At 35.5% G+C, this 17801-nt stretch overlaps 1 protein-coding gene across 1 annotated transcript in view; it reads left to right on the top strand.

Annotated features, from left to right (window-relative positions):
• Positions 1-6286: 6286 nt before the first annotated feature.
• Positions 6287-17801, top strand: part of LOC113043574 (MOB kinase activator 2-like) — a 38911-nt gene continuing 27396 nt past the window's right edge. The window contains exon 1 of the mRNA XM_026203041.1: positions 6287-6708. Within this exon, the coding sequence (XP_026058826.1) occupies positions 6692-6708 (17 nt within the window). The 5' untranslated portion in view covers positions 6287-6691. The remainder of the gene's footprint in view (positions 6709-17801) is intronic.

Here is a 17801-nt window from a genome sequence, read left to right as displayed (position 1 = left end):
TTGTCAAATAGTTGGCAACTTATTATTATTACTATTACTATTATTATTATATTTTGTGTGGATGGCATCGTATCAACAAAACTAATTGATATAGAATTTTTTTAAAGAGGAAATATTGACACCTTAGGCTGCTTGATGCAAAATACCTCAGGTTCTTTCGAAAGGCTTGTTCCTCCCCATGTACTCATTTTGTGTCTATGAAACAAAATACAAACATTACAAAATATTAAAGTTTTGTGATTTATTTTCTTTAGATTTTTTTGTAGTAGCATAGTTGTGCAAAAGAGATTTCAAAAACGTGTTTATGAATTAATTACTTTTTTTTTTTTTTTTTTGCATATTGTAAATAATTCTCTAACATTCAATTAGTTGTTTCTGCCACGGGATGACATTTTTTCTTGATATTCTGAGTTTACATCTCACAATTTTGCCTTTTTTCTGAATTCTGAAAGAAGAAAAAAATTATATTTGCCATATAAACTCAAGGATGCGAGACAAAAAGTCGTAATTACCCGTTTTATTTTTTTATTTTTTTATCCCGTGGCAGGAACAATCTTCAGTCGATTTCAAATGAGGGGCATTGCCACCTATAAGCTTTTGATGAAGCTATATGCAAGTGATAAAAAGATAAAGATTTATTGAATCAGAGAAAAAAATTATGAAAAAATGGAGTTCATCAGAATGTTATGGAAGTATGTGGATATATACACTACATGCACGCACGGTTCCTGTAGCTCAAGTGGTAGAGCATTGCGTTAACAAGCAAGTAAGCATAAGGTTGGGGGTTTGATTCCCCGGGAACACAGAATACTGAATGCACTGTAAGTGGCTAAAAGCGTCTGTTAAATGCATACATTTTATATATATATATATATATATATATATATATATATATATATATATATATATATATATACATATAAAATTGCTCACAAATATGGTCCAATAAGGTTGGGGATGCAGGGGAGAACAGTAATTCCAAACAAACCATAAAACTGCGTCGTTAATGTAATGGTTCACCCAAAAAAAGAACATTTGCTTCTGGACAAAATAGTGAAGTAATACTAAATCACTCCAAATCAGTTTTAAATCTTGGGATGGCTCAAGGGGGGGGGGGGTACATTTTCAGCTAATTTCATTTTTTGTGTGAACTAACCCATTAAATAACAGTAAAAACGCCGATTGAAAGAAAGCGGTTGAGAAGAACTGATCGGAGACATACAGTGGGATGTGCATACCTGACCTCTGTTTCAGTTCTGCATGTACTGCACATGCTTTGGAGGTCTCTTGTGTTGTAACTCCTCACCATTGTTCCCCTCAATAAAGACCTGTCTTTATCATGTGCCCCTGTGAAAGAGGAGAAGGTGGTGTCAAAACCTGAGTGAACACAGCACACTAACAAACCCAGCAGCCCACGTACAACACACACAAGCTGCGGGGTCAAGGTGAAAGCCAGGGTAAGAAAGGCTCTCCGTATGACTAAATCCATTGGGAATAGGAGGAAAAATTCCCAACTTCCCACTGGAGAATTCCATTCAGTTCTCACTCGGCCTGGGGATTTTTTGTTCCTGAACGTGAGCGCAGAGAATGAGAAGCTGTGTGGGCATCTGTGTAATATGTGCAGACGAATGAAGGCATATGAAATGAGATGTGGGTGATTCAGAGGTTTGTTGAGTGTTTGGACGGCGTGTTCTGGAGGGATCATGATTACAGAAGCCCAGCTGACGATGAGCGCATGATGACATGCAGTCGACACAAAAGAGTCTCCTGTCTTCCTCCTCACATCACCATCAAACCAGATTTCATTCTCAGTGCCAAATGGGTTCGGAGAGAAACTATTAACTAATGTTTGATAGGAGTTCAGTACGTTATATACTTAGAATTACAACTTCGAAAAATATTTTGTGTGTGTATACAAGTTGTAAATTTTCTATTTAGTTTAAAAAAAAATAATAATAATAATAGGTAATTGATGACTGTATAAATTCCACAGTAAAACCTATTAACTGGTAATAATACATTTTCTTATTATATACAGGGAGACACTAACAGATCTAACCTTAAATCTAACGTAATTTTACAGTAAAATACTGTTGAATGTACAGTTTTTGGATGTAAAAAAACATCTTATAATTTACAGTAATTGCAAATCTTGTAATTTACAATCCCTGTGTGGCACTTCACATTTGATACTTATTAGTTTTTTTTTTTTTGTTATATAAATTAAAATATATAACCCCTGATATTAATAACTATTCAAATGTTTCGGTTTGAAAATAGGAAACATCCTTGTTGTTTTCAAAAATTATTAGTAACTTTGAAGTAAACGGTGTACTAAGTTATGTGCACATTTAATTTTTACGTTATTACATTTTATTTTTTCGAAATGTCTAATGTTATTAGAAATAATAATAATTAAAATGTATATTTCTTACGAGTTTTTATAGTCTAGCCCAAAATAATAGTAAAAATTATGTTTTTTTTTTCTTTTTGCTATTATTAGTAATTTGTATTAAATGATCTTTCTATTCTTCTTGCTATATTTATTGCTAATTTCGCTCATCACTCTCCACCCAGTCAGATCAGATGTGGAAAATATCTATTTCCTTCATTTGTTTTAGTATATGTGCAGCAAGAAGATTAGTATTAAATAAAAACCTGCTTCAAATTGTACTGGTTTCTTTTCAGAGAATAATAATGGATTATGTTATAATTTAATGAACTATATTTAACTCTGCCTAATTAACACGGTGGAGGTTTTTGTCTGAGTGCAAGAAATGTGTGTTATTATAAGCTATTAGACATGAGAGTGACAAGTTCCCGAGGAGCTGATTGTTCCCAGATGCGGCCGTGTTGTGTGCCAGACTGCGCTCCCATCCCAGAGTTTATTAATGGCAACTTATAAAAGTGTTACATCACAGCAACAATTCTCTTCAATGGCGTTTGCTGGAGTCGGTAGGTAACTTTCCGTGGGATTTCTCGCCCCATTGCCTGTGTCCTTAAACGACCGTAAATCAAAAGCTTGTGAATATTTTTCTACACTATAAAAGAAAAACCACAGAGACTTGCCATCATACATTATATAAACTTTTGGTGCCACAAAATTATGTATTCATGCATTTTATAGCATTTTTATGCCATGTTAGTGAGCCTGCCTTCCAATGTCGAGTCAATTAAACAAAGGTTTTGCCATAACCTGAAAACAGCCATTACAATTTATAACAGACCTCTTTACAAAGCTGGAGTGTAATTATTTTAATAACTGTCTGACCTGCAGCCGATGTTCCCTTGAGTGCAGTGTAGCAGCTTTCAAGTGCTAATGATAATTGCTAATGCAATTCCAATTGGAAGTATGTCTTGCACATTTTACAATTACTAATAATAATAATAATTATATACACACACACACACATATATATATATATATATATATATATATATATATATATATATATGTGTGTGTGTGTGTGTGTGTGTGTGTGTGTGTGTGTGTATATATATATATATATTATAAACTCTTGCCAGAAATATTGATGAAAAAAACCTTTTGGTGTGTATTATTTTGCACCAAATATTGTATTCATTAACTAATTTTAATTAAACTTGATTTATTATTTAAAGGATTTTTTTTCTCTAATTTACAAAAATTTAACATTCATTAAAATTTTGACATTAAATGGGGGTCTTGACTTTCTTGGCTGTATGAAACAATTAAATTTTGCAATTAAATAACTGTATTCAAATAAAGCTAAATTATTAGAAATAATTAACATCATTTTCACCTTTTGAAGACAAGCAAATTATCTCATTATATTTTCTCAATTTTTACACAAACTATTCAACTCTGTTACCAAAGAAAAAAAGATTTCAAATTTTTTTTTTCTTTCATTTATGGTAAATATATGTTTATCAACAATTAAAAATCTCTATTTTGCCACAAATTAGCTGCCCCCAATGAGTGACGGCTTAATTTAGGCCCTGTCACCTATTCTGCCATTGATTTGTTTTACTATTATTATTATTTACATGGCATTTTTAATTATAATGCATTATTTTTGCTTGCTATTTGATGCTTCTCGTTAGAAAGCCGCAAAATCACCCAAACCAGACTTCTATTAAATATGTTCCAAATGTTGGTCACAGGGTTGTTAAGTAAAAGAAACCCCAAATATATATATATATATATATATAATTTAGTTTGACCTAATAAAGCAGATGGCTTTTTAGAGGTTAGACACCACCCTTCACATAACATTTGTTTAAAAATAGATCTTTTTTAATGTGCCATGCAAGCTGTGTACTTACTTGCATCACACTTTTGACCAGTTTTCTTGGCCTTTGTATGGTGCTGCCATCTGCTGGTCCTGGTTTATGTCATCAACGAGTCTTTCTCCTTCCACACACACACACACACACACACACTTGCTGCGCTCCTGTGATGCCAGTGAGACACACCATGTGTAATAGTCAGGTGGGCCAGATGTGCTCCTGAATCACAGGTAGGTCTGAGTCCTCCGGCGCCGAGCACATCTCTCAGGGGAAGACAGGAGACGGCGTGTCTGCAATCAGAGACATGTGCATTGATCTCTACAGCTTCCACACAAGGTGAACGTCTAAAGGGAATCAATCTTGTGTGCTAAGATTTCATGTAAGACCTGGTCATAACCTTAAAGGGATGTTTGGTCATCTTCTACTCATCTGTCTTCCTCGAGTCAGTCCACACCAACATGACTTTCACAAAAAAGAGAGATGTTTAACAGTATTTCCAGACTTTCATTTTCCATATAATGAAAGTGAATGGAGACTGGGACTGTCAGTCTCCAAAACTAAGCATTATGAAGACTTGTGATCTATATTTGTAGTCAGGAGACATGCTTCGGTCATTGAAACTGGCTCAAGACATATTGAGATGGCATTTTTCAATATGTGTTAGCTCTGTTTTTCACACAAAGCTGTCATAAGGACTTTATATGAATTATGTTACTATTTGGTGCTTGTAGTCATTAAAACAGCAGCATGTAATTCCGCTAGTGCTAATTTTGTGTTGTCATTCACTGAAGTAGCCTAAATTATGATTACATTTTAGCAGAAATTATTCTGGGTAAATAAAGTACATTTAAAAATTTTCAATAAATTTGTTATCATTTTAGTCTTCACCTGTGTGACTCCGCTTAAACTCGCTTTGAAGAGAAGGGTCTTTAGTAACTATTGTTTTTTTCTTGATTCCATTTGAAACTTCCTCGAACTTTAAAGACTTTTCTTTAAAATAAACGGTTCCAGGGTGTATAATTACATCACCGCTTCGCGAGTGAAAAAGTCGCTACAAATGAACAGTTACACAACACTGATCATCTGTTAGCGTTCCTCCGAAACAGGGTTCAATCACACGCAGCTGCTCGCGAGCCCCTAGCGGCTGATCGCTGTATTGCACGTATTTTAAGACGTCAAAATTCATTTAACGTATTAGTTCATTTGTATTGATAATTAATGAACGAAAATAGATATTTTAAAATAAAATGCGTAGTACCAAATATAAATAAATACATTTCAGGTGGCACTTCTGCAAGGGTTAGAAACCCAATAAAATAAAATAAAGTAAAATAAAATAAATATTGATGTGAGGCATTTTGAGTGGAGGTAATTTAGGATTAATTTAGTGATTTAAAAACAGAAATGTCCAACCTGGTTAAATTAAATTAAATAAGAATGTATTTAAAATTAATTAATGAATAAAATTAACATGATTAAATAAAATCGATATGTGTTACACTTTGAGTGGAAGTAAACGGTTGCCGTATAATTACATTTACAGCGCCATCTTTTGGTAGGATGAGAGGGTTGTTCTTTATCCATTGACATGAAGAAAACTTTGAAAGTGAAGTTCAAAATAAAATATATGAAAATAAGAAAAAGAAAAAAACGTTATAGAATATGTATCATTTTGCCTAAATAAGTGAACAGACCTGAATAGCAAGAATGAATCCTGAAACTTATGCTAGACATAATAATAATAAAATCAAGACAAACGGTTAAAGAGTGCAAGAAGAAAACACATTATTATTATTATTTAATAATAATAATCATAATAATATATTGTCTAAATTAAATTAAATTGCTTTAAACTACATTAAATAATACATTAAAATAAAAAAGAATAGGAATACATGTTAATTAAATGTGGAGTTGTCTCTCGCAGGATATTTGTGTTTATTTCTCAGCAACTGGTGCACGGAAGCGACGGTCGCGGGGGAACCAGTGGATGTTTTTCAAAGCCCACAATGCTGCCTAACTAGACCGTGTGTGAAAGCATTTTGTGGTTTATTCCGCTCTTCAGTGCTGATAGTCGTCTCGCTGGGCTTTGAAACACAGTCCGTGTTGACTTCCGGATTGCTGAAGTCAAGCAGCAGCGGGACTGTCCTGAAGCATTAGACACTGAGTGTAGCCTGTTTCATGCCTGCCTTACAGACATCAAGACACGAGCACCGGGGCACTGGAGCACCGGCATCCCACCACACGAGCCGCACAGGTCACCCCACCAGCCCTCATAACACCGGTTCAAACCGAGGCTCTTTAGAAACCAGTCAAAGTCAATTAGGAGCAGCTCCGTGTCCAGAAATACCAACTCCAGCCCAGGATATCATTTAAAACAGCCGGTGAAAGTCACAGCAGAGCTGGACCCGGTGCGAGCAGCATGGACTGGTTGATGGGGTGAGTCCAGATATTACTATACTTATGAATTATCACGTGCACTCTTAAAAATAATGGTCCTTAATTGGCATCAGTGCTTCTGTTTAGAACCTTGAACATCCATGGAACCTTTCAAACTGCAGAAAATCTTATTTTAATTCAAAAAAAGGTTCTTTAGATTTTTAAATTCTTCAGAATGGTTGTTTGAGGAACTGTTCACCGAAAGGTTCTTTTGGCATCGCTTCAAAAACACACTTTTGGTTGTGTAAGTGTTCACGTTTTTAAGTTTTATGCCACGTTAAAGAAATTCAAGGTGTTTTTCTTAGAAGTGAATGAGCTTTGATATGTACAGTAGTGAATGACTGGGCTCACTGACTGTTGAACTGTACTGGAAAAGGCTCAGTCATTCTGTAGGATTTAATGCTGGATGTCGTCTGACATCGTCTATGACTTTAAACCGAACATGGCACCTTGTTCTGCTCGTGTGGTTTCCTCCATGACATCCTGAGAAGCTACACCCTGACCTGTCGGGTTATTTAAGGCCAGGAAGCGATCACAAGACTTAAATATTTGTCACCGATCTATTTCAGAATAATCCATTAAGACGTGTCGTTTTTGACATCTGGTTAGTTTTTCAGATTTTCTCAGGTATTGGCAAATGGTTGGCTGGATATCTATCAGGAGGTTAGTTTTACATTAACTTGACTGCATGAGATCTACTTATTTTTTTCACTTTGAGTTACATATGAAGTACTGTATGATTGGTAGTGTTGTAAATCAATCAATCAATCAATCAATACATAAACTGCATCATGGTTTCAAACTGTATTTCATTTTATACATTGTTTGATACCTTTCTTTTATAGCATGCCTTATCATGTTTTAGTCCAGTTGACATATTTTCCTTCAAGCAAGTCTGTTTGTTCTCAATATCCCTGATGACAGATGTTTAATCTGACGGTTATGATTTGCAGAAGACGCTGTTATTTTTAAACTGTTGACTGACTGTGGTTCAAGATTAGATTTGGTTGCTTTCGTCTCAGTCTGCTCTGAGCCCCACTAGTATTGATTTGGTTAATATTGCAATTAAATGGCACTTATTTGTGTCTGCCGAGTAATCATACAGCGGACATTGGAACGAGCAAGCTTCCATTTCCACTCTCATTGGTTGACGCTGCATTATGTCACAGCTCATTTGCCTCATTTGCTCACCGCTCAGACATTTTCTGACTGACTGCAGATTCCCATATGCAGAAGTAAAAGCTATAATTTACTTATGACTTTGCACATGTAAGATAAAACAGGCAACAGAACGTAATTTTAAGAGCATTTCTCTGCTGTCAGTGAGAGCCGAGGTCACATGTGGTTTAAGCCTTATAGACAATGTCAGGCATTCCTATGGGTTAATGCCTTCATGCAGCTGGTTTAACAGGTCCAAAGACAGTGACCATACGTTCACATTCCTATCTTATTACATAAGCATCCTCTGTTGAACTGCTGCTGCTGTTTTTGTCTGTTCTAACCACATAAAGCATCATGCTGGCTGTTGCAGGCCAAATCCTTTCCTGTTTTGATGTCTTACATAGGTGGCACTTTGACCTCGGCCCTGGGATTCACCCTGCGTTCTGGCAGAAAAACGGGTTGAACTGTGTTTATTCAAACTTGCATGAAAGACAGCATGAATGTCATTGAATAGAATATTATGCAAGAAATATTTCAGGTCAGGACTCATTTTTAGACTATTTTACAAAGTGGCAATTGAAAAAATCACTTTGTATATACTATGTACATGAAATTGACATTTCGTAAAATATTTTTTTGAAATTAGCTTTTTCTTACAGTGTCAAGAATCTTAATTTGCATTTTTTTTACACATTTATTGGGATCTGTCAGTGTCAATATAAATCAGTCGATATTGGATATTTATTGCTCATTTGCCTTGTTTTTACACTTATAGCATAAAAGCATAATTTAAGTTTGCCATCATCTGATATATATTTTTTTAAAGTTAATCTTTAAAAAAACTCTAATAGCACTGTTAAATGTAATCTTTAGATAATCGCAAAATAAATATACATTTTTCATACTGCACAGTGTAATGTTTTGAAAATTCATACGAAGAATCAAAAAACAACCGATTTTTATTTTTATTTATAAAAATAGTACAGAATAGTACAAAATTGGCCATTCAGCTGCTATAGTCCATTAACATGTCAATAATTATCATATTATCATTTATCGCAGTAGCGTCAGTAATTATCATTTATCGGCAATAATGTCAATAATTATCATCTTATCATTAATCGGAAATAGGGTTGGGCCGATAGAAGATGCTGTCGTCCTGATAGACATCACGATGTTGCGCCAGCATCGTGATACCACCCCCCCGAATGCACGATTGCTTTTTAGATTCACTATCACTTTCGAGATTTGTGATCGTGCGTACTCTGTTTATACTATGGAGTGGCAGTACTTACCTCACATTTTACAAGATTATACGTTTATCAGTGGAACTGAGGATCTACAAATCATTAATCATCATCCTCAGTCATCTCTTCGTTACACTGTGTCTACACCGGACGCAATAGTTGTCGTTTCACAGTTTGTTTCGTCCATCGTCACGTTTCGAAGTGTGGACTAAAACCCTAAATTCTAAAACTCTCTGACATATTTTAAAGATTCTATGCCACAAACTTTAAATATTTCACATACTTTTGAAAATCCATTGTAAACATAGCAGCTTTCTTCTTTCATGGGATGGTTTGGCGCCACCGTATTTTTGTTTCCAGGCGGAACGTTAAAAAAACGCGACACACACGGCTAGCAGCAATCCTGTAGAATTCAACCAATCCGATGACGACTTTGACACTCCTGAAGTGTTTCCACTTTTGTGTCTCATATGCATCAGACGTTTAGCCAACGGTCTGTGGCTGAGACTACTCCTCTATATATAATGAACCTCTATTATAGATCAGTGGCTCTGTAGTATTTTGTCGCGACACTTGCATCTGGTGTAGTCATGGTGTTAGTAATCATTAGTTGTTTCCCTTATAAGGATTCATGCTTCAGGCACGTCCCCTAACCCCACCCCGCAGTGTCATCATCCATCACAAGGTTTTACTGTAGATATCGTCCGATGCCAAATTTGTAGACGTTGTCCAACCCTAATCGCAATAACATCAGTAATTATCATGTTAACGGTTATTGTCTTTAACTACAATTATTTCATCTGATCAGCAATGTTTAGCATTTTATCATTTATCATCAATAATGTAAATAACGAACAGCTTAGCTTATTGGCAATAACATATCAGTAATTATCATTTTATCATTTATCGCCAGTAAGGTCAATAATTATCAGCTTATCAGTTATTGGCAATAGCTTGTCAGCTTACTGGTATCTGCCAATATTTTAATACCAGGTTATTATTCTCTGTCTGGTTTTATTTCATGTTGTCTTTAATCTGTTTGGACAAAAGGTCTGTAAAGAAACAGTCCTGGTTCTGTCTGGGGACGGGTTAGCATCCTCATTTGAATGCTAGCAATAGTTTTCTAGACTTTAAGCTAATGGGGTCAAGAAGGGCACTTGACACACATAAGATGGAGTGCAGAACTTTTTATTGGAGTGGAGATTTCCACTATGTAGAAAAAAATAGCGATTACAGAAAGGGCCGGAGGGAAGGAAGTGCTGTCCGCTGGGTGGAGGGAGCCATTGTTTTCAGAGCGGTGCTTTATAAGAACTGTGTCAGATTTACAATAGCCATGACGTTTATTAGTCCAGGTCAAGATTTTAGGACTGGTCAACTTCAGTTATTAGTCATGTAATTTGCTGTATTGTTTAAATATTTGACACACAGTTTTTTTGAAATGTATTTGTTTCCTGTAGACCAATAGACAGCGATACATGGAATGGCAATCTGTGATTAGAAAGCGTCTGATGAATGAAACATTATTATTTGCAGACTTTAGAAGTGTTTTTGACTTTGTTGTTTGGTGAATTATGGCAGTGTGTTTTCCTTCTGAAAGGTCCTGGTCTGTCCTTGGGGTTTGAGTTTGTTTTACTTGGCATTGCTGCTTGCTTGCTTGTTTGCTTGCAAATTCTATACTTAGTGCAGAACTGACAGCAGAACTTACATTTCAAAACAAGCCCAGAGCTGAGTACATGATGCACTATTTCAATTAAATAGAAATGCAATAGCTTTTTTTTATGCTTGTTTAAGGTTCAGGGGTGCTGTAACGTTTTCTTAAAAATCTCTTAATTTATTCAAAATGATATTAAAAATCCAACTCATATATACAGTGACATTTCTATGATGAGCATGTTTTTAATTTATGAATTAAAAAATATATATATATTTTTTTAGGTGCATTAAGTAATAAAATATCTTAGTCGTGAAATAATGAAAGAAACAAATAGTTTAGTTTATTTTTTTTTATTTTTTTTAAATCACTCAAATTCACTGCTGTTTCACATTCGTTCACCAAATAAGTCATGTGGTGCAGCCACTGCACAAATAAAACAAGTAAATAATCATGAAAACCACAGCAAACCCCAATGATTCTCAAGATCAGGAAATCAAACCATTTAAAAACAAGGCAAGGGTAGTTCAGCTTGTAAAAATGTCATGTGGTGCAACTGAAAAATATTTGAATTAATGTCAAAACTATATTAAACATTTCTAAACAAGTTTTTGTTTTCTTTATCGTCATCACTTTATTTGCCGTTCTCAAAAAGGTGTAGAATCAGTAAATTGAATGTGTATTTTGAAGTATAACATATTGTGGACGAATCATTTGTGTTGTGGCCAGTGTGTATTTTAGCTAGTCATGCTGCAAGACTGACACTTTTGTTATTACCGATAATCTTTTCTAATTGTGTTGACCTCTTATCTTAAGTGAACGGCTAACGATTAGCTCATAAAGTGCTCATAGTCATTAGCGCTGTAAAGCAAACACCATGTCAATAAACTAGCTTTCTTTAAGGGTAGCTTCTGAAGAACATCAGTCTATTAAACAAAAACAAACGCTCGTGCCCTGACCTTCATTCTGAGTCTCTGTGTCTGTTATTGGCCGTCGAGGAGGAAAGTCTGCTGTCAGCCAATGAGCTCCGATTAAACAGAAGGTCATGTGATCCTGCCCTTCTTAAATTTGATTTGGTCCTGACTGAGGTACAGTATGTCTTGTCTTTTCACTCATATTAAGTATTATGCTGTTGTCATTATTAAAACTGCATCGTGTCGTTTGGCTGACATGCCATGACAGGTCCTTTTATGTTTTTGATATTGATTTTGTCAAAATAGTTACCCTTTGTATTCAAAATCTCTTTGTATCACATAAAAAGGGATTTCAAGGCCTTTCCGGTGCAATCAAAAGCAAAGATTTGCCATTGACAACGGTTTAATGATTTTCACTAGAGTCTGACAGTTACTGTACAGAAGTAAATAAGTGTGTTTGGTAGTTTCACAGGTTTATAACGAATGCGCGGGGGCTTCAGACTCGATCCAGTTATTTCATTTCATCACGGTCTCAACAGAACAGCTGGTAGATTAAATACGTCATTTTTAACCAGGTACTGAGCTCATTATATGTCATGTGTTTGTGTTTAAGTGTATTGTTACATTATATGTAAGGATTGTATGTGTTCATTGTCTTTTGTGTTGATTTTTTTTCAATCAACATCAAGATTTTCAAATTTTTTAGTCTTTGAAGTCTTTTTTTGACTTCAAATTATGCATAAAATAAATAGTTATGTGTGAGTGTAATATATTTTTAAAGTCATGTGCAACTAAATTTGATGGTAATACTAAATGCGGTTTTCTAAAGACTGATCAGACATTTTGAGGTTAATTGTAATTATTTTATTGTATTGCCAGTACTGTTTTTTTTTTTTAACATAAAGGGTTAAACAAAACTGCGTGTATTTTTGTCCAATTAATGAAAAGATAAAAAAAAAAAGTTTAAATTTTTATATCTATATAGTGATATTTGTAATTATTTTCAGAATAAATGATTTAAAAAGAAAATTATAATATAAACTGTCATATCAGTTAGTGACCATAATGTAGAAAACATGATTTGGTGTAACATTCATTGATAATGGAACAAAAACTGTTTGTTTATTGCACAATATCACCTTTAACTTCTTTGCCTTGTGTGCTGTGTAATTATTAAAAGGAGGACAGCAACATCCAGGTCAGGTCAGGAGCAGAAGATCCCAGAGGTGCTGATATTACCCGTAACCTCATGCCATTCAGCACAAATAACAGATTTCAATCACAGTCTCAACAAAAGCGTTCAGGCATCTGGACTTAGATTAGCATAGTTTCAAGAGTTATATATGGATGGATCTAAACTTCCCTTGGTTTAGATACTACTAGGCAATTAAATGAAACGCACTCAGTTTGAACGAGAATTTGATTCGGTTTTCGTGATTTTCCTTTCACATCCGTTCCCACTCATCTTGAAAGTGAATGTATCGATTGCTAAACGTCTGAAAGGAACCAGCAGATTCAAAAGAGCGATAGGAAGCGTTGAAGAGGCGCGTAACGTTTTTCGCGTCTCTCTGTGGATGTGGCCTCTGAGCTGTCACTGTTGAGAACGGATCTTGAGCTTCGCAGACAGGAAATAATCCACATAAGGCACAGCGAGCGGTTCACAATATGGACCCTGAATGATTGAATAACATACTGACGTTATATGTGACAATACAGTGGCCATGAGACGGACAGATCTACGTCAGTGGATTTCGTACCTGCCATCTCTGTATCAAAACGGAGGGAATCACTGCAGCACAGAACAGCTGTCTTATTGGACAGTTAGTGTCTTTAGCAAGTAGACTGCCCCGAAATGACCTCAGACAGACAGAAACAACAACCTTACCGTCTTGTTTATGAACCTCAAGGTTTCTGTTCTCTATTTAATCTGCATGGTTCTTTATGGATGTTTGTAATGTTACAAAAAGGTCTATGAAATGTTGTTCTTTTAAATACAGAAAACTTTCAAAAGTCATTCAATTGTAATGATATTTCACAATATTACCGTTTTTACTGTATTTTTGATCAAATAAATACAGCCTTAAGCAAGTTAATGGTAAAATGGTTCAAAAATGTATTCATAAAAAATTACTAAAGATGCATACAAAGTCAAAATAACAATAAAAGCTAAGATTAAAAAGAAAATAATATAAATAAGACACAGTACAAGCATAACCTTGAAATAAAATCATACCAAACTCAAGCTTTCGAATGCAATTGTAATTGTGATGGACATGAAAATCTCTTTCAGAAAAGAGGAAAGAGATGCAAAAATGATATGTCATTTCTTCCCAGAACACTTTCAGACACCCTGTCAAAATCTCACGCATCTTTCTCATGTCTGAACTGTGTTTGCAGAACTGTGTGAAACTCCTTGCGTCAGATGGTCTTCAGCGTATGAAACCGAAATGAAACCAGACGTAGTATAACGTGTGATGCTGTAGATTACAGGATATTACCACGAGACACAACGGTCGCACTGAATCTAGCCACGAGTCAGAAACATGAAGAAAACCACCTGATATGAAGTTTCAAAATCATTCATGCGAGGAGTATCAAAGTGATTTACTCATCCTCATCTCAGTTCCCCCATATGACTTACTTTCCTGCATAGAGCACAAAACGAATCATTTAGCAGAATGTTCAGGCTGCACTTTTCCATACAATCAAAGTGGGAAATGATGAAAACACAAGTACATAGTTTCCAATATGTGTGTTTCCTGCCCAAAGTGCTATGTACTCTTTTATACACTAGATGGCAGCACTTCATCACCTCCAATCATAACTGCTTTCTCTCTCCTTTACTATATCTTTATACTGCTACTGTAAAATATTTATACTTGTTTATGCCAACTATTTCTCTTTGATGGTTCATCTTCACGGTTTATCAGACTGTTTTGAAACAGAGCAAAATGTGAGAAGTAATGTCTCCTTTCTGTGTGTTTAATCAACTTGTCTGGAAACTAACAGCACATTCTTCAGCTATAAATTGAGTTACATATGTTTGTAAACTTTCTCTTGGTGCATAATAGTTTCATTGCCTCTGCTGGCTTAATCGGGGTTTGGAATGGGCTTCTACATTGCATTGACTGCCACCAAAATCTTATGTTAATTAGGTTGGTGAGGCAACAAATATAATTAATGTTTGGTGTATTATTCTCCTGCTGTATTTAGGCCTCTTATGAGTCTCCGGTTCATCTGGGGAAGATGCTGATTGATTTGATTGTGTATGATGAACGTCCAGCAGGAGATTGAAACTATTTCAAACAGCAGATTGTAAGATGCCACAAAAGCCTCTTCGACTGACTAGTTCTTATATAGTAACAATCTTAAAGGGATAGTTCACCCAAAAATTCAAATTCTGTCATTAATTACTCACCCTTTTTTCACCCTGTTAATCCCCTGATGTCACATGGACTATTTTACTGGTGTCCTTGCTCTGTTCTTTGTGTCAGTATCCTTGCTGTCTATTGAGGGTCAGAGAGCTGTCAGAATTGAAATATCTCAAAAATATCTTAATTTGTGTTCTGAAGATAAACTAAGATCTTACGAGTCTGGAACAACATGTGGGTGAGGGTGATTATTTGATGACAACATTTTCATTTTTGGGTGTACTAGCCCTTTAATGATCAATTATACATGAATAATTAAATATAAAAATTGTAATAAAGTAAAAAATTATATGTGTTTGCGTGAATCACATCCTCAAACATTTGTTTGACATGTTTATACATAAACAGCTATAATAAATAAAGAACTAGATTTGCTCATTAAACCCTTAGCAGTGTTGCCAAGTTATACCACATTACTGTAATAATTTACACTTTTGCCATTGGTTGTTTTTTAGTCCATGAGTTAAAGTGATTTTTGATGGAGGTGACTACCGACGGAGAGGAAACCAAAGAGACAGGAAAAAAACTAATTTTGGCAAGTTTGGATTTGCAATTGGGCTGATTTAGTTTCAAAGACCTGGCAACCCTAGCCCTCAGTTGTTCAGGAACATGACATTTACCTCATACCCTAGTGATGGATGGTGCATGTGGGAGTCTTGCACTTGAGTTTTGTAAGAGTTTGGCAACCAAAAATTTCCCAAATCTGTCTCTGAAATGATGCTGAGCATTAGTTCTGCCGAAAACTGTGGGCTCTTGCCCCGTTACCCAGATACAGAGTAAACAGCCTTGTATTTCATTAAGTAATTTGAAATGTGATAAGAATAACCAGCTTTAAAACACATCATATTGCCATTAAGGGACGAGAAAACAGCTTCCAAAGATTTAACAGTAACCAGATGTCTTGTACTTATGAAACTGGTAAGTGTGTGTGTGTGTGTGTGTGTGTGTGTGTGTGTGTGTCCGTGTTGCTCAGTAAATAGCAGTCTGTCCCAGGATTGCACGGCTGGGTTGTCCTGGTGCACTGATGGTTCTCGCTGAGGGTTGCATAACTCTGTGAAGACTGCAGCCGCAGGGATCGATCACTCGGGACACTGCCAGCTAGCTGTAATAATAATGATGGTCCTGCCAGCCGGCCAAGCTCTCCTCAAGAGACTCGCCTACAGAGAGAGAGAAACAAACGCATTCATCATATTCTGTGTGATCGCCGCAAGACACACACTGCAGCCGAGGTACCATTACAAATGTATGATCTGGCTCCCTTTCAATTCATGAGTGTGCATCTGAATAGAGTTTCAGGATGCTGAAGAGGAATTTGAACTGGACTAAAAACAGGAAAAGGATTTAATTTAATGGTATTTCATTGAAATTAAACACAGCAACATGTGCAAAAAAACACAATTGCACCAGTGATTTATTGTTTTAAGATAATAAATAAAATGTTGTATTTAAGCACTTTTGTGTGTATATGTTTAATACAAATCTGCCAAATTTCTGTATGCATGAAAAAATAAATGTATTTGGCTAATTAACACTGAAAGATTAAAAGTATTATTCCTTAGAAATAAATTAGATTTTAATTCGGTTTAGTGTTGAAACCAGAAATATACAAATAGTAAAAAAGGAATGGAATAATTTACAAATCTCATAGATAATATATCAGATGTTGAGAGTGAGACATTTTGAAATGTCATGCCAAATATTGTCTCATTTTGGATTTCATGAGAGCTACACATGCCAAAAAAGTTGGGACAGGTAGCAATAAGAGGCTGGGAAAAGTTAAATGTACATATAATGAACAGCTGGAGGACCAATTTGCAACTTATTAGGTCAATTAGGAACATGATTGGGTGTAAAAAGAGCCTCTCAGAGTGGCAGTGTCTCTCGAATGTCACATACAGGAATGATACTGTAATGGAAATCACAACATGGGCTCAGGAATACTTCCAGAAAACATTGTCAGTGAACACAATGCACTGTGCTGTTCGCCATTGCTGGCTAATAATCTATAGGGGAAAAAAAGAAGCCATATCTAAACATGATCCAGAAGCGCAGGCATTTTCTCTGGACCAAGACTCATTTAAAATGCACTGTGGCAAAGTGGAAAACTGTTCTGTAGTCAGACGAATCAAAATGTGAAGGGTTTTTTTTGGAAAACTGGGAAACATCTGGAAAGGCAGCATCAATGCTGAAAGGTAAATCCAAGTTCTAGAACAACATATGCTCCCATCCAGACGTAGTCTCTTTCAGGGAAGACCTTGCATTTTCAACATGACAATGTCAGACCACATACTGCATCAATTACAACATCATGGCTGCGTAGAAGAAGGATCCTGGTACTGAAAAGACCAGCCTGCAGTCCAGATCTTTCACCGATAGAAAACATTTGGTGCATCATAAAGAGGAAGATGTGACAAAGAAGACCCAACTAGAAGCCTGTATTAGACAAGATTGGGACAACATTCCTATTCCTAAACTTGAGCAACTTGTCTCCTCAGTCCCCAGACGTTTGCAGACAGTTATAAAAAGAAGAGGGGATGCAATACAGTGGTAAACATGGCCCTGTTCTAACTTTTTTGAGATGTGTTGATGCCATGAAATTTAAAACAACTTATTTTTCCCTTAAAATTATACATTTTCTCAGATTAAACATTTGATATGTCATCTATATTGTATTCTGAATAAAATAGTG

This window comes from Carassius auratus, chromosome 25 (genome assembly GCF_003368295.1).
Source record: "Carassius auratus strain Wakin chromosome 25, ASM336829v1, whole genome shotgun sequence".
NCBI lineage: Eukaryota > Metazoa > Chordata > Actinopteri > Cypriniformes > Cyprinidae > Carassius > Carassius auratus.
This window is presented reverse-complemented; position numbering and strand designations above follow the sequence as displayed.